Genomic DNA, 23254 nt, shown 5'->3' with positions numbered 1-23254 from the left:
AAAAGAATTCAAAATGAAATTATAGCCAGAAAAACACAGATTGAGATTTGGGGAGATTGCAGCTGGGAGTTTTGAAAAATCATTTAGCATCCACTCCCAGACTGCAGACCTGGTATGATCCCTATTTCCATGTGTATTCTTTGTAAGAGACCTCAGTTCCAACTGAAACAGCATCACTGACTGCTATTTACTAGAAAGTTTTATATTCTTATTACCTAACAGGAGCTTCCCCGTGTCCCTATAAGAAGGATCCTGAAAGAATTCCAGTTTCCTGAGAATGCAGAATACCTGTGCACTTTACAGCAGCTTTGAGGCACCACACAGATTTCATAATAAAGGACATTTCTGGGCTGCCATTCTGTTCAAAGACCTTGTGGATTTGTCAAACTATCAAAATAATATAAGAGTAGCCACATGGTTTGTACCCTGTGCAGCAGAAAAGAGTGTAAGAGCAGAACTAACTTGATTCAGTGTGAGATTATCCAGGCCAGGTGAAAGTTTAGCCAGGTGAGACTGCAAGTAGGGGCTGGACCAAAGCAAAGGAGGGTCCCCCAGTACGTCTGGGAGAGGGACAGCCACCCACATGTGGGCCAGAGAGGAAAACCCCACACTGCTCCTGTCCAATAGAGAGTGAACATGGCTCCAGACACCCAAATCCAAACCCAGGAGCCCAGTTTCACACAAGAACTGAAAGTGCTTATTTTACAATTTGTATGTAAGGTAGCTCTTTACAAAGTAAATAAGGCCATCACAGCTTGTTCCAGTAGAGACTCCTTTGAGTTTGCCTCACTATCCATGCAGTAGGAGAATTATTTCAGTTCAGTAAGACTTCTGGTTTACTGAGTATTTCCTCAAAGGAAAAAACGTTGCACTCCATCACTGGAGATCTCAAAACACCCAATAATGCCGAACCAACTTTTGAGTCCTTAAATATTTCAGCTATTCTTTAAAAGAAAGGTCTCTGCAGCAGTAACAAAAATGACATTTCTAGTGATCTGTAACAAAATAATTCCTTCAATTATTTTCTGAATGTAGCTACTTAGACCAAAATATCTAATACTTCCTAAGAGAGAAATGAAAATGTGTTCTCAATTTGACTGCAGTGGAACCACTCTTATTGATCTGGTTCTTCCAGAACTGCCTGCATTCGAGTACAACAGGAGAGAAACTCTTCTTGATCACAGCAATCAGGGGAAGGTAAATTAAACACGGACAACAAAAATGAATGCAGCTGTTCTGTGGATGTGGAGAACAGGACATAGAGAAGAAAGTCAGTGAAGCTCTTCAGACAGGAAAGGTGCTGAGAAGAGGCTACAATTCAGTCCTAATTATTCTCACGTATGTGTGTCTGTCTTATGTATGCACTGGAGAGGCATTTTCTAATAGAATGGGAAGAAGAAAAACACTACAAAGCCAAGTTGTGGAAGGCAAAATTTGTGTCAGAGGTCAAGACCGGAACCCAGCATTGAGGGGTTCCCCTTGACTACAATCGTTTTTTCTTGTTGTAAAATCTACATAGAGGTTTTCTTCTGTGGCATCACAGAGAGAAGTTATCCAAGATTGATGTAACAGTAACTGACTCCAGCTAAAGATTAAGGATCTCACTGCACAGCCTGGTAAAGGTAGCCTTGGGCAACTTGATCCTAAATATCTGCTGGACTTTTTAGCCTATGTTGGGTTCCCTTGTGATCTTGTAGCTTTGAACAGCGATTACCTGAATCATTCAGGATTTTCTAGGACCTTCTCTCTTTACCCCACAGAAAGCTTTTATGGGTATGTTAAATCTTTCACCTCAGTAGCTAATACATACAATCCCACTCAACTTGCTAAGACAAATTTTCAGGAACTCTGCCACCACCGGGCCCTGCTTTTAAGACTGGATGAAAACTTTTGAGTGAGCACAGGTTATCAGAGATCTCAGAGAGGGCAAATGCTTGTGGCTGTGGTTGAAGAGAACCAAGATTGACATAGTGGGTCTAATCTTTCTGTGATTAAGAGAAAAAGTGAAAAGTATACAGCAGGCAATGTGATTATTTTTTAGCCACTTAAATTCAATTATACTTCTCAAGTTAATGGGGATGGAGTGAACATTTCATGCTACAGATACCATGATACACTTCTGAGAACTTGCATACCACTTTCTTCTGTGTCCCTTCCAGAGCTAAAATGACAAAAATGGAATAAATAACTCAGCTGGCTATTTTGCTGAACTACAGGACTGCTAAATATTTATAAGACATAATGAAGTCCTGTTATTGAGCTAATATTTTGCCTCTTGAACAGATTTCTCCAGTGGCTGTCAAGCATCTTCACATTAACTGTTGCCAAGTGTGAGTTAACAGCACATCTATAGCTGGGAAAAGAAGATGAAAGTTGTCCACATGATATTGAGTAAACAAACAGTCCCTTTGCCTCTGAGAAATACTTTCCACTACACCAGGGAGGCCAGAGGATAACTCAGTATCACTAAGTGGTCACTGTTTTCCAGACTATCCACAAAAGATTCAGCTCTTGAGAACTTGGCTCGCCTATTCTTGTTGCAAGATTTCCAAGGCCACCAGTATGTTCCTCATCAGCACCCATCAGTCACAGGGAATTCATGCCTCTCTGCTTGGCACAGCCAGCCACAGCTCTGTGGTGTAACTCCAGGGCACTTCTTGTAGACATCTGATAGCACAAAAGTCAAAGATCTGATGCTGTTCTAATCTGACAAGACACGTGGAAAGTTGCCAAAAAATTTTGGTCTGTATTTAGATAATGATTTAAAATAATACAGGTATGAGATTTGTTCTAGCACAGCTACAAACCTATCTTGTAATACACAGGTTACAGGTTTCTTCCTCTATGAGGATGTGACAGACCCTGGAGATTTATGATCATGTGAGTGTCCCTGTCCTTATCTCTATCCTAAAGTTTCAGAGTCTCTGAGAGGAAACATGAGAGAAACATCTGGGAAAAGGTAACTGGCACAAGAATAGAATAGAATATCCGTGTCCTGAGAGGCAGGGATAGCAGTGAGAGCAGGGATGTCAAGAAACTCCAGATCTCAGACAATTACCTGTGTCTGTCACTGTGTCACCTTGTGATTGCCTCCTGCTGGAAGGTCCCTATGGAAAAGCTCAGAAACAGCAGCATCTCCCCTGAATGTTCCTTCTGCTCCAGGCCCGTGGGCTGGTGGCTCCCACACCCACAGCTGCCCATCTCCTGTTGCAGCTACATTCTCACAGCTGCAGCCACTGCCCAAACAGCTTCCCAGCAACATCCCCAGTTCTAGGCAGTCTTCAGTTTATAAAGAAACAAATATCAGACTCAGGAGAGATGGGGAAGGAGAAGATAGGTCTCATAGCCTAAAAGACAAGCATGCTGGTCCACTGCTTTAACCCAAAGCCTCGTTCTCCTGCTACTGCTGACTCTAGGACATATTAGGTCCTTCACTCCCACCCCTTCCCTGGTGCAATACCGGTGTCTAAAGGTCTTCAGAGGTGGCCAAAAAGCAGAAAAGCATTCCCATATCTACTTTAGGAAGTGGCTTGCTTCCCAAACTGGCAGTAAGGAATATACTGAAGGGTAAAAATGAAGACATGGGAATACCCAAACAACCAGAAAAGGAGGAGACTGAGGGGGAACCTCACTGCAGTCAGACTTTCTCACAAGGGGAAGCAGAGGGACAGACTCTCCTCTCTGGTGACAGGACCCGAGGGGATGGCCTGAAGTTGTGTCAGGGGAGGTTTAGGTTGGATATTAGGAAAAGTTGTTTTCATTGCAGTGGTCCCAGCCAGCCAGAGTCCAAGAAGCATTTGGAAAAGGCCCTCAGGCACATGGTGTGGCTCCTGGGGAGGGCCAGGAGTTGGACTTGAGGATCCTTTTGGGTCCCTTCCAAATCAGAATATTCTGTGAACTATAGGGGAAAGACACTTGATATTCACCAACGCTACCTGCTGACATGCAGCCAAGAAAACTGTTCCGAGCTATTTAAGTGTTGCTGGTGTTTGAACAGGACGGAGCTGCGCTGCCCTGGGGGTGTGTGTGTGTGTGTGGGTGTGTGTGTGTGTGTGTGCACGGCTGTGCTGGAGGGCGCTCAGCCCCACCTGCCCCGGCGGGGGCTTCGCGCTGTGCCCGTCCCAGCGCACAGGGCACAGCGCACCGGGCACAGCGCACCGGGCACAGCCCCGCATTTCCCAGTGCTCAGAGCCACCTGCCGGTGCCGCCCAGCTCCGCAAGGGCTGGGGCACAGAGGACAGCGGGGGACAGCTCGGAGCCTGCCCCATTCCGCGAGGGCTCTGACTGCCGAGAGGAGCGCGACGAGCACAGCAGATACAGCATCAAAATGAAATTTCTCTGCACTCGTGCTGTTCCAGCAAAAAACCACGCAGCCTGAGCTGAATCTGTCCCCAGCTCTTGTCCCCAGTCTTGTCTCAGACTCATGACAGTCTGAGAGCTGTGCATGGCACGTTTTGGGCTGGGACCATCACAGCCATCATTTCATACTTGCAGAACTAGAGATGCCTCCATACTCCATCCCTTACAGCCTCTACAGCATTCCCTGCACAAGGTGACTGGGTGCAGGTTTTATCTATCCCTATTTTCAACATGGAAGTATCTAGTAGCACTGCATATTGCATAGTACTTTTATATCTGACTTCTTTTATGACTAAAGCATAGACTGGGATCATTAACACATGAAGTTACAGCCTTGGAGTCTGAAATCTTAAAATTAGATTAAATGAATTGACCATTTATGTATATTTATTTTTCATGCCCTACAGCTCTGTAAAAAAACAACAGGTATCACAACAAAGCTGTGCAAGAATCAAGGAGGGCATTCTGCTGCATTACAGCTGCCTCAAGGACATAGCCAATCTTAAAACTGATCCGTCAGCTGCAGAGCATCACTTCAGTAACTTGCAGTTTTCTTCTCATCCACATCCTACCACAGGCAGGACACGTGCCCACATTCTTCTCCCCCAGAATGCTTCAAATGAAGCCCACAAGCAGCAGCTAAGACACATGGCTGTGGTAGAAAAACCACTGCTTCCTCTTTCCAGCAGTTTCCCTCCCCAGGAACATGGTTTTGGTGGTGGAAAAAGGATTCTGCTCTATTTCATTTGTTTTGCTGCATTTCCTCAGTGAATTTCATACCATGACCTAAGCCCAGACCTTGAGAATTTCTATCTCAGGAATATTGTGTGAATCACAGATGATTCCGATTGCAGGCCCCATTTCTACACAGCACATGAGCACCTACACCACTGCCAGCTGGTCAGTCTGCATACATTTACTTCCCCTATTCACCCTCAGAAATTCATACATATTTTTTAACTCCCTCATGTCCCAGGTGGGAACTACCATGAAATTTGTCTCAGCTGTGACTCAGAATGTCCTTCTATGACAGCAGTGCTCAGGGATTTCAGCTAATGTCAGAGATGCACAGACAACTTGACAATGATGGGTTTCCATCTGGGATTTCCAAGGAGTAAAGCTGCAGCTTTTTTAATGCAGTCAGGGAGCTGGTCCTAAGCATTGGGGCAGCACCAGATGCTTGTGACAGCAAGTGATCAAAGCCCTCAGTGGTGAGAGAGCAAAGGCAAGGCTCTCAACACCACAATAATAAATAGTTTTCTCATTTCCAGATCAAGCCCTGTGACTCTGTGCATGAGCTGCACCAAGCAAACCAGTTTTGCTTGACAAAATACTATGACCATTCAACTCTGATGTAATTAGTACAATGTTATTGTCCCTTAATTAGGTAACTCCAGCAGGGTTTAATCGATGGTACAGAGACCTCGTGAGGCAGAAATGGCAGTTTGGCACCCAACTGTGGCTGGCTTTTCCTGGCTAGGTTCCTAACCGCCCAACAACTTCTCTGCATTCTGTTTTCTTTATTCCAGCCCAAAGTGCTGTGATAGAGATATCTGCAGTGTTCGGGCAGCTGCTGTCAGATAGAGAATTTAAAAACCTGGCAAAGATATGTCTCACAGCTTAATAATCTGTGCAACTTACATTTTAATTCTGAGAAAGTGTCAGTCATCAGAAATGAAGTAGACATGATACTTCATGTGCATTCCTCATGGAAACACAGCATACTTGTTCTTTAAGGGGATTTAAAGTACAGGAAACTTCTGTCTCTAGAGGCTCATTTAGTTGCTTTAGTGCCTAATTAGCAACCTGAGAGGAACCTCACCATACCCACTGTAGTGCTCTCAAGCAAACACGAGGCAGAGTCTATTTCATCTGCAAAAATCTAATTCAAATGTGATAAAGGTGGTGTCATCGTAGGTGAGACAGAGTTCTCACGAGACAACACATTTCTACATCAAGCACACTATCATTGCTACGAGTGATCTCCTCCACACTAAAAAGCTGACTATGCCTTTAAACAGCACTCTGTTTATCCACTCAGGGAGAAAACAAACCTGAACATGAAAAGCACATGAAAGATTCAACTCTAAAACAGATTTCTGCTCAGACATGGATGCAGCAATCATCATAAACAGGTTAGAATGCTTATCACAGTTTCCATACTCAACAAACCAGAGGTTAACTCTTTCATCACCCACAGCAGGTAGGACAGTGGTACATAACAAACCAGAAGTTAACTCTCTCATCACCCACAGCAGGCAGGACAGTGGTACATAACAAACCAGAAGTTAACTCTTTCATCACCCACAGCAGGCAGGACAGTGGTACCCAACAAACCAGAAGTTAACTCTCTCATCACCCACAGCAGGCAGGACAGTGGTACCCAACAAACCAGAAGTTAACTCTCTCATCACCCACAGCAGGCAGGACAGTGGTACCCAACAAACCAGAAGTTAACTCTCTCATCACCCACAGCAGGCAGGACAGTGGTACACACCAGGAGCAGAGACTCGCCGTTGCCAGCCCACGCAGTCCAGGCCTGTTGGAGTGCTCTTTGAAAACGCATGCAGCTTCAGTGGCAGGATGTCAAAGGCAACAGGAGATGTGATGGATGGACTTATTCCAGCCTGCAACAGGACAGGGAAAACAAAGGCAACAAACATTAAGTTTAGACAGCCCATAGGACAAAATATTGCATTGATCCCAGAGCACCTCTTCCCACCTCTGGTACCTGCCCAGGTAAGTAAGCAGTACATTAGTGGACACACATGGATGGTTATGGCTGGAAATGTTAGAAAACAGTGAGAAGGCAAGGAAAACTGCAAGGTGATAAGAACATAAGTGGATAAGTAGGTACTGGATTCATACTTCACATACAATACACACACCTCCATTCACAGAAAGTTTCCCTCCTTCCTAGGCAGTGTTTCTAGTGGGGGGCAGGGGGGGGAAGAATATCACTACAACGAGTCATCCCCTCAGCTACAGAACTGTCCCTGCAGCTTTGGGACTAACAGGTCCTCTTCTGGTATTTAACATGAAAATCAAGCTTTTGCCTTCAGATATTTATTAGTATCAGTCCCCAACCAGAGTGTGGATAACAACATTCTTCTCTTCAGCTAAAGGTACAAGTAAGAATTCTCACACTCCTTTCTGCCTGGCTGATTGATTTTATAAAACTTATAGAAGTTAATGAAACTTTGAAAACTCTATACCACTGCCAGATCTCATTGAATTAATAACTTTTGCTGGTCTAAAGGGGAAAACATAGAGATACATACACATAGCTCACTGCCTCTAATAAAGAATGTAGTAATTAATGCATGCTGCAGGTATACTTTTATCCCTTTTTCCTTTTCTCTCTTTCCTCTCCTGTGGCTGCCACACACAGAAAACAGTGACTGGGAGATCAGGTGGTCAGTAATCACTGTTCCCATGAGCAGAGCCAGTTTTTCATCTTTATCACTACTGCCCCTTCCTTTTGCCACTGACATTCAGTTACAGCATATCCATCCTTCACTGAGCCAGGAACTTGACATACTGAGCTCCAGCAATCTCTCCAGGACCTTTCCCTCTCCCCACCAGCCCACAGTATGTCCCATCAGCAGAAGGTCTGCTGACCAGCCTTGATGCTGAAACCTCTCCTGTAATGACCATTAGCCAAACCCTCCTTCCAAAACTAATCAGTACACACTGCTCACACAGCTGAGAGTACTGCTGCTCCATGCCTCGTTTGCTTCTTTATTCCTGGACTCAACTTTCCTAAAATAAAGAGAACACCACCAATACTTTGGCACAAATCACCATCTCTTGAGGGATAGCATGAACCCTGTTCAAATAACCTGATCAGTGCCTGTCTTTCTAGAAAAGTTGCAGCAAAGACCCAGTGGGAGCACAGGCTCTTCTGGTGAAATGAAAATCAAGTTTACTGAGCCATAACTCTGAAAATGTCAAGGGTAAAGTCTAGGCTATTTACATGAAAGGGTATAGAAAGCATTATTGTTCTGTTTAAGACTAGAAAGCAGAACCTTGGCCTAAGGCTGTTACAACCACAGGCTTCATTCTTATTAATTCCTGGGAATTAATAAGAATCAGAGCAAATTTTGGCATCATTTGATTCCTGTAGCATGGAAGCCAGGCCTGTACAACCCTAACTCAGGAGAAGAAGCATTTTCAGCAGTGTTAGTAACCTACAAGAGAGAGGATGAGAAATGAGGGAGCAGATCAAAGTGAAGATGATCTCTCCTGTATTTTCTGCCAGAGGTTCCAGAGGTTATTTCTATGCTCTTAGGCGCAGCAGTTCAGTCCCTGGCAGAGGCTGGGTCTCTGCTGTATATCCATGCCTTATCAGGTGCACTTTGGGGGGAGACTTTTCTCATTAAATTCCCTCCTCAAAGTGTGTTCATTTCCCTCTTAAAGTCTATCTGAGTTGTCCATGGTGCTCATAACTGTGGTACCACACAACAAAACTTCATTTTCTCTCATTTTGGATGGGGTAAAATCAAATTTTCAGAAGTCATATTCAGGGCAATGAGCTGAAGATCTATTTTTCACTGCTTCTCATTTCTCTTTCAAAATAAAAGAGCTTTTTCTGCACGATACCCCCTCTGGGTATAGCCCCCTGATGGGCCTTTTAGGAATCTCTCTAATTTGGCAGTGCACAAACTGTGCTCAAACAAATACATGTAGAAGCCATGTCTGCCTCCTATTGCTATGCACTCAAGAAGCATCAAGCTTAAGAGGCAGGTTTTAAAGTTTTTGTCGAAACAGGAAACCACTGGATGGCAATAGACAGGCAGCTCAGAACAAAAATAATTCCCAAAACGGAGCCCATTGCCATTACAGCATTCCATATGTCAGTGGTTTGGGGCATTGTCTCTGCTGCAGTTAGGGAACTTCTCCTGCATTAAAAACAAGCAAGAGGACCCCAGGCTACAGCCTGAAACCCAGCACCATGTGAAGGGCAAAGCCTATGGACAAGCAAAAGAATATAGATTCATCCACAGCTATGTTTTGGCTCTTCCCCTTGGGGTGGCCAGCATGGGGGGTGTTGTATTAAGACTTTAAGGCCCAAGATCAGAAGCTGCTCAGCTTGTTACTGCAGCATCTCATTATAAGGGACAGCTGGGTCAAGCTTTGAGTTTACTGGGAATTTACACATGCTGTTCCCATTTAAGGAAGTAGAGCAGCTTACTGGACCTAAGCAAAATAAAATCCACAGTATATATAAAATCGTTTGGAAGTGGCATTTTAAATGGTTTTGATTTTTTAGTTTTTTTAGTTTATAGGTAGTTTCTTCATTGTTTGTCCATTTTTCCCTATCTCAATTACCAGCCCTCAGAGTAGCCTTATATTTCCATTATTGCTCCTCTCTGCACATTGTTCTGAATGATAGTGGTACATCAGAAATCAGCCCTTGAATAATCAAGAATTCCTCTCTGCTCTGCCCCATTAAGTTCTTTCCCCAATATTGCAGCATTACATCACCTTGTGGGCAGACCTGATCTTGACTTAATACAGAGTGACTTGTCACAACAGAAGCCACACATCCCAAGGCAGCCATGTCAGAAAACATCAGACTTGTAATTTCAGCTCTCCAAAGCCCCATACAGTCACAAAACTATAACAGACAATAAACATCCTACAGAGCTTCTTTTGTGAGAGTTTGTTCCTTCTTATGGAAAGGGATTCAGCATCCTTCTAAAACTGCCCTCAAACACTGCAGCTTGTGACAGCACTCCCAAGACACTTGGGAATATGAATAAATCAGCACTATTACAGGACTAGAGCATTGCAAAGACAGAATAAAATAATATGATAAGTAAACTGTGTGATTACTATTATAAATAAAAAGCACAGGGCAATAAATTCAGTTACAGGGCATAAAAAAGAGCCTTTGAATCCCCACAGTCCTCTCAATAAACCAGCATTTTGCTTTCTTGGCCTGCCCACAAAGATTAAAGTGTCAATAACCTACATGACACAAATGGACAGGAACAGTAAACCCCGAACCTACCTACACACTTCTACCCAGAGAAGGATGAAGCAGAAAACTGAACTCAGTCCCAAAAGCCCCCGGGCAGGTGATGTTCAGAGGGACCTCAGTGGGCACAGGGGCAGCTGCAAATCATCACAGAGCTGATTGAAATTGAGGTAAGTTTGCACCAGAAAATAAGGGTGGAAATGCTTAAAGGAGAAGCTGTTTTCTGGCAGCCTCCAAATGTGCAGTCAATCAGCAAAGCAGACAGCATTCAAGCTGTGTAATCTGATGGCTGCAGGGGAAGCTATTGAGGCAACTGGTCACTCCTCTTAGCAGCGTTAATGGTCTCAGTGCTGGCCCACATGCCCTGCAGCACGGGCTAGATTTCCATCACTACCCATGCTGGTCGAGGAATTGTGAGAACTAGTTCTGATTTCTGTTAGTCCCTGTGTAAGCCAGGCACTGACTTTCACTAGCCTGCCTCATCCCTGTACAGCACTAAGCACTCACAACTTCCACCAAGAGAGAAAAGTAACCCAAGTCATTGATTCTTAATTTTTTTTTTGTCCTAACATACACAAGCCTCAAGAGCATTACTTACTGTCTCCATTAGACAGGTAGTAGGGAGGTGAGCCAGGGAAGCATCCTCACTGAACTGGGAGTGGGAATCACATCAGAGAATCATATCCAGCACCCATCCATGCAGCAACCAGCAGAACTTTGTGTTGAAGAGCTCGACTCATAAAAAATAGCACAGATTTTTAGGCTCTTTCCTTGAGAAAAGGGAAGAGGGCAGTTTTTCAGAAACCCTCTTTCTGGGATTGGTCTGCCTTGCTGTCCCAGGTGTCTGTCAGTGTGATGGGAGCTCTCCCGGGTGGACAGGTTTTCTCTGAGCTAGCCATAGTGGGCAGGCCAATGTTTCCTCTTCACCACTCACAGAACTATCTGTGCACATAAGCTCAAGCATATTCTGAAGTGGTGATAGGACTACTGAGGCCCCATCTCCTCTCCAAAATTGTCATTTTACTGTAACAACGAGGAACAGGCAACCAGGACAACAAAGAGAAAAGGAAACAAATACAGATAACAGACCAAAACAGAAACCCCTGAGGAAAACTTTTATTTGATTTCAAGCTTGATCAGAAACTTTCTCAATATTATCGTGAGAGGCTTCATAGAGCATCCCTTGATCTCATGTCCTTTTTCCCCAGAAGTTCTTTTTTATGTATTAAGGCTAATTTTGGCTCTTGGATAGAGATTTGTGACTCTCCCTGAAGGGAACAGACCCTGGCTCTGGATCCAAAAGTAACAGATGCCATCAGTGTGAGTCACAACAGCCACAAAGTTTTTCACAAGCAATCATAATGCTGAACTAAAAGTCTCCCTCAGTGGAGAGGAGAATATTAATAGCTAAAAATCCAATGGCAATGTTCTCTCAAGTGTTTCACAGCAGGAATTTGCTTCCGTAGGAATTGTGGAGTTGGCCTCAGATACAAGGGAAGTCTAATTTAGAAGTCTGTTATTAAACAGCAACACCACAGGGCACAGAATGAGATTTCAATAGTTTAATTTATATTGATTTAAGGAAACTTTGATTTGCTCCTTGCCCTCCCTATCACTCAGCTCACAAAGCAACCTGATTCTCTTGCATTCTATTTCCAGCATCTCACAGGTCATGAACTGTTCGATTACAGAAGCTGAGGAACCTCCCACCTTCAGACATCATCACTAAAGGACCAGTTAGTGTTTCAGCAGTTGCCACAGAGTACCAGGCCCACAGAAATGCTGACAGAAGTGGTACCAGACAAAGTGTCAGGACAGGAATATGATGAGAGCAGAGAGAAGCAGCTGGAGCAGAGAGGAAGACAGTGCCAGGGAACGAGGAGGTGGGTGAATGGCTTCTTACTTTTGAGGGGTCCTTTGGGAGATGCTGCAATTGAACCCCTCCCTCTGGCTGTGTCTCCTTCTCTAGCTTCCTTTTCTGATTCCTTTCCATCCAAACATCATCGAAGCTGAAGCACTTATAGGGGGGTTTGGGTCTCTTCCTCCTCCTCTCTGGAATCTCCTTGGCTTTTCCATCTGGAGCAAGGCAGGAGAGCCTCCGGGCTGGGCTCTCCAGGCTGGAGACAGGGCGTGGGCACGGTGGACCCCGGGGGGGTCTCCTTTTGCAGTGGGGATCCCATTTCTTATTTGGCCTCTTTTCAGGTGCTGTTTGACATGGCTGTTTAGGCTCCCGTTTTACAAACTGCAGGTGAACACACAGGGTTTGGTGGATGGAAATTTTGTTTGCTTCAAGTCAGTTTGAACAGAAGACGGCAAAGCTCGGTTATTCAGCCACAGAATAACTCAGAAGAAAACTCTTAGGAGCACTCCACCCTGAAGCAGCAGCTCTGCTGTCCTTTGAGGGTGCAATACACACTCCCTGTGCACAGGACAGGGCCCTGTTCACCCACATTTTAGATGGCATATCACACTGACATTACCACCAGGATTTAGGTCACTCGGTCTCTATAATATTATTTACAAAGACAGACAATATGTCTGAAAATAGAAAAATGACCTCTTGTCTGTTTCTGGTTTTCCAACTGTACTTCAGTTATACAATGTGAAAAGGCTTCGTAGATGCCTGCAGGTCTGATATATTAAACCCTGTGCTTCCTGATGTGCTCTTTACACTATCCATTTGATTTGCTTGATGCTGGGCCAAGAGTAAGGAATAGCACAGCTTTGCCCTTCACTCCCATTTGAGTGGTTGCACAAAATTACAGCTTTTATACTAGAACAACTTGAAATCATGTGTGCCCTGAGGCAACCAGCTACTACTCCATGTAGCATCAGTGTAAGAATCAAAACTATTTAAGGTAGAAGATAACAACAGTGGGGAATGAGTGAACTCAAGTGTCTCAGGACAAAAAAGTGCTGTGTCCTGACAATAGTATCTGTCCAGTTTCTCACAGATCGTTTGAAGAACTCAAATAAAACAACCCTCAAACCATCACAGGCACTTCCTATCTATTTTCAACTGACCAACAATTCCAGGTCAATTCTTCTTTGCCCGTGGTAAGAGATGCCACAGTCTGGAAAGAATAGATTCTGTGAAAAAGGTGTTCTGTGCCTAACCCCACCTTTCTGGACAGGAGCAAGGAGAAGAATGTGTGAATTCCAAACAGGGGACATTTTAGGACGGTTTGCTCTTGCCTGCTGAGTAACACAATTATGCAAATAAAATCGTGCCATGAAGAGATAAAGCAAACATGTAGTGAAGGGCTTGGCAGATGGGCAAACTGGTGATGGTTCTGTCTTGCTGTTTTCAGCATAAAATCTTTGTCCTGGATGAAACCTGAAGAATGTTAACCATTAGCAGGTAATGAGAGGGGGGCTGGAGTGTCCAGCAGGCTCAGGTGAGTCACTTACCTGAGTGGTAGCCAGAGGTGTCCAGGGAGAGCTGGTCCAGTGCAGTTTGGCACAGAAATAACAGAGATAATGCTGAAACAACTGGAAAAATACCTGGGGCTGGGGCATAAATACAAATCCCCATCCTGGAGGGCACAATGGGAAGTGAGCTCAAGAGCTTCACTATTACAGATATGGTTTGCACTAAGGTCTTTACTCATGTGGAACAGAAAAGGACTTTTCTTCAAATTCATCAGTAAACTGAATTTTATGACCTCTTTAGGAAGCAGCATAAGGATGGCCATCCTTAGTGTATAGATGATAATTATTTTGGAAAGACTTAACACTGCAAATACACTTTGCCCAAAATCTGTTGTGTTTTCAGAGATTCCTGAAAATACATCTTTGCTTAAAAAATGCAGGGTGCAATTCTACTTCATTTCACAATGTCTTGAAAATGGAAATGAACAAAGCACTATCTATTTTAATAGATTAGATGTTGTGTTTTGAAAGCTGGAATATTTGCATTAATTTCTAGGCTCCAGCTGCATTTGTCCAATTTCAGATATCATAATCTGCAGCCTCCAGAAGAATCAGGAAAATTAAACTGCTTTTATATGTCTTAGATACTATTTAAATTTTTAATGGTTTTCTTTGAATAATTTAATCTAGCAATCAATTTAAGTAATTATTTATTTTCTCCTAGTGGTTACATTATAGCATGTGGGCTTGCCTTTTCAAGGCTTTACACATGCCTCATCTCCACACTCTTTTCTAGATGTTCTTTTGAGCTGTAATTTACAGGTCAATGATTTTATTCATCCTCTGAGAGGCTTCATCTGTTGACAGTGTGTACAGCCCAAGTCTCTTGCTTTTTCCTAGGCTGCACTCTCTTGTTTGGAATGCAGTGTCCAGGATTAAGCTTGTAGGCTAAGCTGGTGCCCATGAAACAAAAGATTTTCAAGTAAAGCTAAGCACAGAAGGGAATAAAGCTAATTCTTTTTCCCCCTGGAATTCTGATACTACAGCCCTCACTTCTCAAACTTCTACCCAAACACTTCTTTGGATTCCAGACAGCTTTAGAGAAAAAACCCCAAGCCAATCAACCAAAACATTTTCATCTGGGAATATGTGAGGAGAGGTTGAGAGAGCTGGGATTTTCCAAGCTGTTAGGGGGACACAAAAGGCAATATAAGAGCAGTCACCAACAATTTTGTATTTACAGAGATGATGGATCCAGACTATTCTCAGTAGTGCCAGATAATGCCGCAAGACAGTGGCCAGAAACTGCAGCTTGGAAAGTTCTTGTTGGGTATTAGGAAAAAAAATTTTCTCAAGGAATATGTTTCCCAGAGAGGCAGTGAGAAACCTTCAGCAATGGAGGTTTTCAACATTTGGCTAGATAAAGCCATGGTTCTGCCCATCTTTGTTTATGTACAAAAAATTGGGAGTTTCTGTAAAAAAAAATTGGAGAAAGGGTAGGATAAGACCATCTTGGAGAGTATCTTAAAGGTTTAATATAAGCTGAGATGTAAGAGGCAAAAGGCAACAGCAGCAAAAGCTGTAGGAGGCTCATATGAGTTGAACACAAGCAGCTCTCAGCTGTTGTGAAGTGATCAAGCAGCTCCAGATTCATGAACCCTCTGATAATTTTCTGCTTGTGGTATGCAAAAGTTCATGCATTCTCACTTTTGACAATCTGCTCAAAAATTTTATTCGCCTATTTCTTAATGTCAAAACTCATCAGCAATAATACTGGAAAAGTAGCATGGTCAAGGCATGTTCTGGGGCCTCAGCTACAGCTCAGTCTCAGTCACTCTGGGGGTTGTGCTGAGCCACTGAAAGATTTCTCAGCTCCCAGCCACTTACAGCTTGGGAAATCCTCTCTGGGATTAAAAGCCTACTGATGGAGGAAGTCTCTGCTTTTAGAGGTCTCAGCCAATCACAAAATCCCTACTGAAGATCCAATCTGTTCCGTGAGATTCAGCCTATGCCAAGAATTTAATGTTACCTGGATTAGAACAAAATACAACATGAAAAGGAGTCCCTGAGTCTTCTGCCTAGGGTGGAGTGGGGGGGTGGTTTCTGTCTGTTGTAGAAAAGGCAGAAAAGGACTTCTAGTAGCTACCAAAGAATACTCATGGTGACTGCAAAAAATACATGGTACTTCCAAAGATCATGTGTCTTTAGCTAGTCATTGTCTAAAGAAAGTGATTTTACTTCTTAACAGGTGACTGCTAGACATAGGTATTGATTTCTTTATTGCCTTTCACAATGAGAAACTTATTTACTATACACCAATTACAAGTCTTAATTCTGCCTTAGGAGGAGTAAAACTCAGTTTAAAACTGGAGATGAATGCAGGATGATGTCTGTACAAACTTTAATGGAACTGTGATTGCTCTATTCCTTTGGGGTTTTGTAGCAAATCCTCCCTCTAAGAGCACATCCATTCATATATTCTTGAACAGAAACAGAAAGAATGACTAGTGCTATCTATCCTAGACCAAGAGGAATATTTATGCACTCATCTAATCAATGAGCCATTGAAGAGTTTCACTGGAATTCCTAAACCATAGCAAAGCAAAAGACTGCAAACCAAACCATCCCCTGATCATTCCCTGACAGAAACTCACCTCATCCCGGAGCATGTCACTAATGGAAGAAGCTGTATTTAAGCTGATCTGGGACTGACTGCTTATGCCACTGTCATCCCTCTGGAAGTCATCCAACGAGTGTAAGAGACTTCCTCTGGGTTTCAGTGTCTTTGGTCTCTCAGGAGCCTCCAGGTTGCTTTCCACTCCAGAGCTGTTCCCAAGAGAGATCATGGAAGTGGCGGATACTCGCCCAGGATAACGGAAGTTCCTGTGTTGAGAAGTGGATCGTGGACTCTGGGGTTTGGGACTCATGGGCCTACAAGGCATGTCTTTACCATCAGAATTTGAGAGCTGGGGACATGATGGACTTGGCTGACTAAATGCCAGCTGCAAGTCAGTGGGGCTATATGGAGATTTCATCCAGTATTCCTCTAGAGAAGTATTTAAACTGTTGCTCAGAACCTCCTGCTGTTCATCACAGTCTGAACTCTGTGAGTATCTGATACCCAAGTCATGGGACTGTATTCGTCTTCTCCACATACGTGTAGGTGAAGAGGCATGAACAGGCTCCACAGAGCTGTCAAAGTAGCTGGATTCTGTTGAGGAGCCATTATCTGTTTCTGTTTTTAAGAAGGTGTGCCCATTGGAACTATGCTGTCGCTCTACTGGTGTTAACATGTGGCCACTGGTTGCATTAAGACTCTCCTGTGTGGATGATAAACCTATTAAGACAGGCCTTTTTAGTCCATCTGCCTCCTTGCTTTTTAGAAAAGCTTTCCAGGCGCTCTGGCGAAGTTTGGCTTTCTCCTTTTCATTTTTCACTGATGCTTTTGAGCTTTGCTCAGTGTTTTCCTTTTCTGGGCATTTGGACTCGAATAAGCTTGAGAGGGATTTGTGTGCCAAGGCCAACCTTGTCCTGAACTTCTTACCCTCGGGGGTTTTGTTTCTTTTGTGTTCATTTTCAGGGAATGATTTTCTAATCCATGTATGCTCCACAGGTTCACTGTCATTGTTTTCAGATGAACCTGAAACTTGTCGATCTCCATCTTCCATCAGTATCCGACCAGACCCAGAGGCCTTCCTCAGGCTCAGCCTGTTGAATAATCCTGCAGGTCTCTCATAAAATAAATCATCATCATCGGAGTACTCAGAGGTGTAACTTTCCTTCCTGTGGAAGACTAAACCAGATGAAGAACTTTTGAAAGACAGTAAACTTGCAGTGTCTTCATCATCTTTTGCAATATCCAGTTCTTCTATCTTTGCCTTGCTGCCAAAGATGCTGCTGCTTCCTTGATTTTCCAATGAGGCAGGCTTAGTTTTTCTGGAAGATGTCATTTTTGAGAATACTAAAAACCTGGAAGCTTTCCCGCTATTCTCATTCTTTGCTGGCTTTTGTACAGCTTTATGAAGACTGCTGTTACTTCCCAGGGTGTGGGATGAGTTCTCATCCAGTTCCTCGCTGTTAGTGCTGCAGGAGCTTACATTATCCAGGCCCAGCATGAAAGTGCTGTGGGTCTCCCTGCTCAGAGACTCATCAAAGACATCAGACACATCCAGACTGAGTGCACTGTCTTTGCTGGGGCTAGAGGTGTCTTCTGCAGGAGAGCCCTCCTTTCCTTCCCTAGGAGAGGGCTCTTCACAAATCCCTGCTTCTTCCTTTGAGCCATTACAGCTTTCCTTCCCTTGCCTGCCTACTGCTTGTCCAGAGACAATGCTGGGCCCTTGAAGGCTGACACCAGAACCATCTCCCTGACACAAACTTCTTCCACTGCTGCTGGTCTCCAGTGTCACTGCACCAGACACCAGTGTCCCTGTTCTGCAGGGCTCTTCCTCAGAGACCTTCACACTGCTTCCACTGGGGGGTTTTAGAAGTGATTTTTCACATGGATCTGTCTGACTCTCTGCAATAATTCTATCACTGTCTAGCGGTACAGCAACATTCCCGAATTCCACTTTTGCACTTGCTGCTGCAGAGTTACTAAAGGTGAACCCAAAAGATGAAACTGCTTCTGTTTTCTCTTCTGAAATTTCTGTTTTTACTTCAGCTGTATCCCTACCAGAGAGTACCTCTGCACTGCCAGGAATGGGATGGGTGGCCAGAATTTGTTCTTCACAGTTACAGCTTTCACTCAGAACTCTCTCTGGCTCGTCATGAGCTCTACTGACAGTATGAGGAGACATCAAATCCTTGCTCACTACATCTCCCACTGTTTCAGCTACCACTTCAGTAGGAAGGTTATCATTCAGTGTTTTGGACTGTAATCCTCTCTCCTCTACAGAGACTATAATTAGGGCAGGCTTTAATTCTGGAATAGTCTTTAAATCCCTCCCCTGCCTTATATAATCTGATCTGGAAGTCCTTTCAAGAGCAAAGACACTCTCTTCATCCTCTCCTTTATGAGTAGGATGTTCATTTGTTCCTAGCTCTGAGTGGTTCCTTAAGGCACCAGTTTTGCAACTTGTATTTTGCTGCACTGACTCTCCATGCTCTGCCCCTCTGTCACTGCCATCTGCTTGCGTTGCAGTTTCCAGGACTTTCCAACCAAAGCCAAGATTAGAAGAATCATCTGCCCATCTTTTTCCTGCCACAATCTCAGTATCTGACAGTTCAGATTCAAGGCCATTCTCCTTCAAACCTTTGTGCTGTATTCCACTGCTGGAAACACAGTTTACAGAACAATCACAATCTCTGCTTTCCACAGCAGCAGGAACACCTGCATGAGAAACTGCAGGGTTTTCAGTGTCACCAGTGTCCAATCCAACATCAGTCTTACATGGGAATCTGCTTGCTTCCAGATCTCTTTCAGCTTTGTACTCATTGTTTTGCGTAAGCTCCTCACTGTTTATGATCACTGGATCACAATCCAGGAGAGAGGATGTCTCCTTTTGGTTTGGATTGCCCTCACAAGCATCACTCCATGTTAAGCTGTCAGCACAAGTACCAGCTGGCTCTGGGCTAAGGCCACATGTCTCTGATTTAGAGTGCAAATAATAACCAATGCACTGAGGAGAGGCTGCTGGTTGAGAAACCTGACATTCCTTCGAGTCTGTTTCAGTATCAAGAAGAGACCTTTTTATATCAAATTGGCTCTCTCTTTCTATATCCTTTTCAGAGTTTACAGCAGTTACCCTTCCTAAGTTTTTCCAGGTGTATTCAAAATCCAGCTCTTGAAGATGTATTCTGGAACATGACCATCTAAATTTGTCTGTTGGGTGAATACAGCTCACCACACATTCTGTCTCACTTTGAGCACTGATATTTTCAGGTACACTGTGCCACGTTTTGCTTTCTGTAATCTCTGACCTTGTGTGTGGTAGCCGAGATTTTGGGTTGAAGCAACTCTGGTAGAAGAGTGAATCTGATGTCAACATGGTCTCTGTACTTCCATGTTTTGTCCTTTTACCTGTAGTGTCCTCGCTGTCGGCTGAATTCCTCCTGCTGCATTTTATACTGGACATAGACTCTAATTCCCACTTACAGTCAGATGTCTCAGTGTCACTTTTACAGTTGGGTCCATTTGTTTCAAAATGAAGATTAGGCAAACTAGAGCTTGGTGCTGCATCTGACCGGAAGGAAAACTGCTGTACCTCAGGAAAAATCAAACAACTTTCTGAGTTTGATTTGCAACAAGCAATGCGAAATACCGCAGGATGTTCCTTCAGTCTTGCAGCATTGTTTTCTGTAAGCACTGACTCGGTACAGGACTGCACTTCGCTGCTTTCTAACTCTGCCTTACCCTGCAGTGCTGTCACAGACTCCCTCTTTGTCTGTGATAAAATGACCTCTTCATAGACTTGGCTCTCTGTCGTGGAAATATCACTAGATAACCTTAGTTCTTCATCACCAAATTCTTCACCCTCTAACTCTGCAAACTGTATGCAAAATTCAGTTTTGCTTGGTGTTTCTTTTATTTTGGAGGTCAATTCTAGCTGTGGGTGCTGGGTGAACTCTGGTTGCCCGGAGCACTGCAGTCCATGGAAGGTTTCTGCCTTTTCTTTGGGAAGATTACAGCACAGGGATTTTTTTTCAGTAAACACACAGTTTGAATCTGAGCAAGCATTCCCAGTTATGTCACTGGAAAGGGATTCTGTGTCTGATGCACTCTCATAAGGCTCAGTTTTTACATCTGACAAAGATCCACTCTGATGTGACACCGTTTCAAAATAATCTTCATCTGTTTCCTGGCTGGATCCACGTACCTCCAGCTCGGTCGTGCTTGGGGTAGAATTCAGATCGTCTTCAAACTCTCCTTCACTGATGTAGTTTTCAACTGGCTGAGGGGTCTGTGAATAAACAAAAAAGAATGATTTAGCAATGATATCCCACAGCAGCAGGGTAACATGAATTATTATTAGAAAAGAACACAATTCAATAATACTGACATCTTTGAAAGTTATACTCGAGGTCTTACTTCTTGATGGTCCTGAGGTCTTTCTATTTCTTGCCTTTTTTTTTAAATTAATGTTTCTTAATTAACCTTTTTTTCATTTGCATATGTAACAATTTTATTCTTGGTAATGCCTAGAAACATTGGCCATATCTTTCATAGTCTATTACCAAAACACTTTTCACATTCAAATACATCAAATGGAAATCATCCCTTGCCAGTAGATCTAGAAACTCCAATGAGTTCAAATCTTCAAATCTGAGGTTTATGTGAAAAATCTGGGAAGTAATTATTAGTGTCTGCGCTACAGAAATGTAATTTAATGTAATTTATGCCACAGAAATGTGGCATAAATATATGCAGAATAACTGGACTTGAGTAATCAGATATTACCCATACCAAAACTTGGACCAAAAGTGAAAAAGGTCTTAAATCTCATTTTCCTGAAGGCTTATACCAGGAGCAGGAGCACTACATGGATTAATTATCAGAGCACATCCAAATCATTGGCTCTGAGCAGAAGGATTAAAACCACAGTCAGTATTAGGAAATGGTTTTGTCACAGACAGGTAACCCTGGGAGAGCCTCAGTCTCCTTTTCATTTATAGAAGTCTGGATATCTCTCAACTTTGAAGCAGAAAATGAAGTCACAGGCAAGTGACTTCAAAGTTTCCTGAAGTAAAAATAGTACTTGGTCTGTCAACTTCAGGTTCAGCTATTGTCAGTTCTACAGATGCACCCAACTGAGATACTTGGCTGATTCCAGCTTCAGTCCATTCGTATCTAGAATGAGATGCCACATAAATATAAATGGCAGCCTTTAACCCTAATACTGGATGCCTCTTTGCCCAGGTTAGGTGACAGTCCTCATAAGAATGATTGGCATATTTTAAAATCTGAAAACTGAGATAACAAACATGAAAGATTTTACTGAAAAGAAAAAAAACCAACAAAGTCAAAGCAAACCAAATCAAACAAGAAAACCAAAAAACACCACAAGTGATTGGCATACATCAAACTACAAGACAAGATCCTTTAGCCTGAGTTGCATGTCATATTCACAGGGTGCTTTGTCACAGAGGAAATGTGAGTCCTCATATGGGAAGACAAATTGCAAATCACATCAAAGGACATGTCATAGAGTTTCTGATTTTAGACTCCAAAACATAGCATGTAAATTGGAAAAAGAAAGACATGAGTTATTTACAAATGAGAATTTCTCAATAAGAAGACTGGTAATTTATCTTGTCAGAAGAAGGAAAATACAAATTGAACGGAGGAGGCAAGAGGGAGAATTCAGTACTTCAAAACAAGTCCAAAAATCACTTCTGAACCTGATCAAATTGCACTGCAGTGGCAGCACGAGTCACATAAGCAGCAGAGCAATGTGTCCTTTGCTGTGTGCAGTCAGTGACACACGTAATTGAGGTCCTGCAACAACGGCAAGTCCCGGTGTCCCCGGACAGGAGTGGCCAGCAGTGAGCAGCACAGAGCAGCATTTCATGTGAGCAGCATTTCAGTGTGAGCAGCATTTCGTGTGAGCAGCACAGAGCAGCATTTCATGTGAGCAGCATTTCATGTGAGCAGCATTTCATGTGAGCAGCACAGAGCAGCATTTCATGTGAGCAGCATTTCATGTGAGCAGCATTTCGTGTGAGCAGTTGGCTCACACAGCAGCAGCTGCTCAGCAGTGCCAGCTCTGCCTCCTCAACACTGCTCTGAACTCAATCCTTACAGGTGGCAAGAAACCAACAGAAAAACTGTTCAGCCAAATAGAAGCAAAGTAATGAAGATGCCCAACTGTCCTCAAGGATAACTATGAATTAAATGGCAAAATTAATCAGGGCAGAAATCTCTTATGCTCTATCTATAATTCCAAACATAGCTATGTCAGGATATTCATGCTGTTATCTCCCACATTCATTATTTTTAATGGGAGCTATACAAAATTATGCATTTAAAGCAGAAACAGAGGCCCCACAATTGCTCCCACAACCTGTGGGAAATAAGGAAACAGCTTCTAGGTATGAAAGGCAGCAATTAATGCCAACCATCAGTCTTGCCCTGGGCCCAGGACTGAACACAAGCCCCAGTGGTGCTGAGGATGAGATGTCTACCAGATGTAGCCAGGGATGGGGCTCCTCTGAGGAGAGAGCATGTGGAAATTTCAGTTTCCACCAAATCTAGCCAAGTCCTCTGCCTAAGAGGGAGGCTTAGAGCTCACCTGTGGTCAAGCTGACATTCATGAGTTCACTGAATTTCCCTTAATGCCCAGGGAAGAAATCCTAACCAGGACCAACAACCTGCATTTTGTACCTTCTGCAGGTCTCTCAGTGTCTGTGGGAGGCCCAGACTTTGGTCTGACCATGTGCTCTGTCACACGTGGTTTAATATTCTTCCAAACTGCAGTTCGTGTATTTTGTTGGGATTTCTGGGACTACATCTCATGATGTTTTACTGGTTTTTTTTCTGTAGAAATTGAGTCTAAAGGATTCAGTCAGAGCAGAAGGGAAGGTTCACAGTGGGTTCTGACATAG

The 23254-nt window shown here is 43.4% G+C and overlaps 1 protein-coding gene across 1 annotated transcript in view; it reads right to left on the bottom strand.

The window, feature by feature from the left end:
• ARHGEF4 (Rho guanine nucleotide exchange factor 4) overlaps positions 1-23254 on the bottom strand; it is a 203940-nt gene that overhangs the window by 103683 nt on the left and 77003 nt on the right. The window contains exons 3-5 of the mRNA XM_088170536.1: positions 16369-20613; positions 12246-12584; positions 6857-6986 (exon numbers count right to left, since the gene is read on the bottom strand). Coding sequence (XP_088026662.1) covers positions 6857-6986; positions 12246-12584; positions 16369-20613 — 4714 coding nt within the window. The remainder of the gene's footprint in view (positions 1-6856; positions 6987-12245; positions 12585-16368; positions 20614-23254) is intronic.

This window comes from Sturnus vulgaris, chromosome 10 (assembly GCF_052056855.1).
Source record: "Sturnus vulgaris isolate bStuVul1 chromosome 10, bStuVul1.hap1, whole genome shotgun sequence".
In the NCBI taxonomy this organism is placed as follows: Eukaryota; Metazoa; Chordata; class Aves; order Passeriformes; family Sturnidae; genus Sturnus; species Sturnus vulgaris.
The sequence above is the reverse complement of the archived record's forward strand: the minus strand, read 5'-3'. Positions and strand labels throughout refer to the sequence as shown.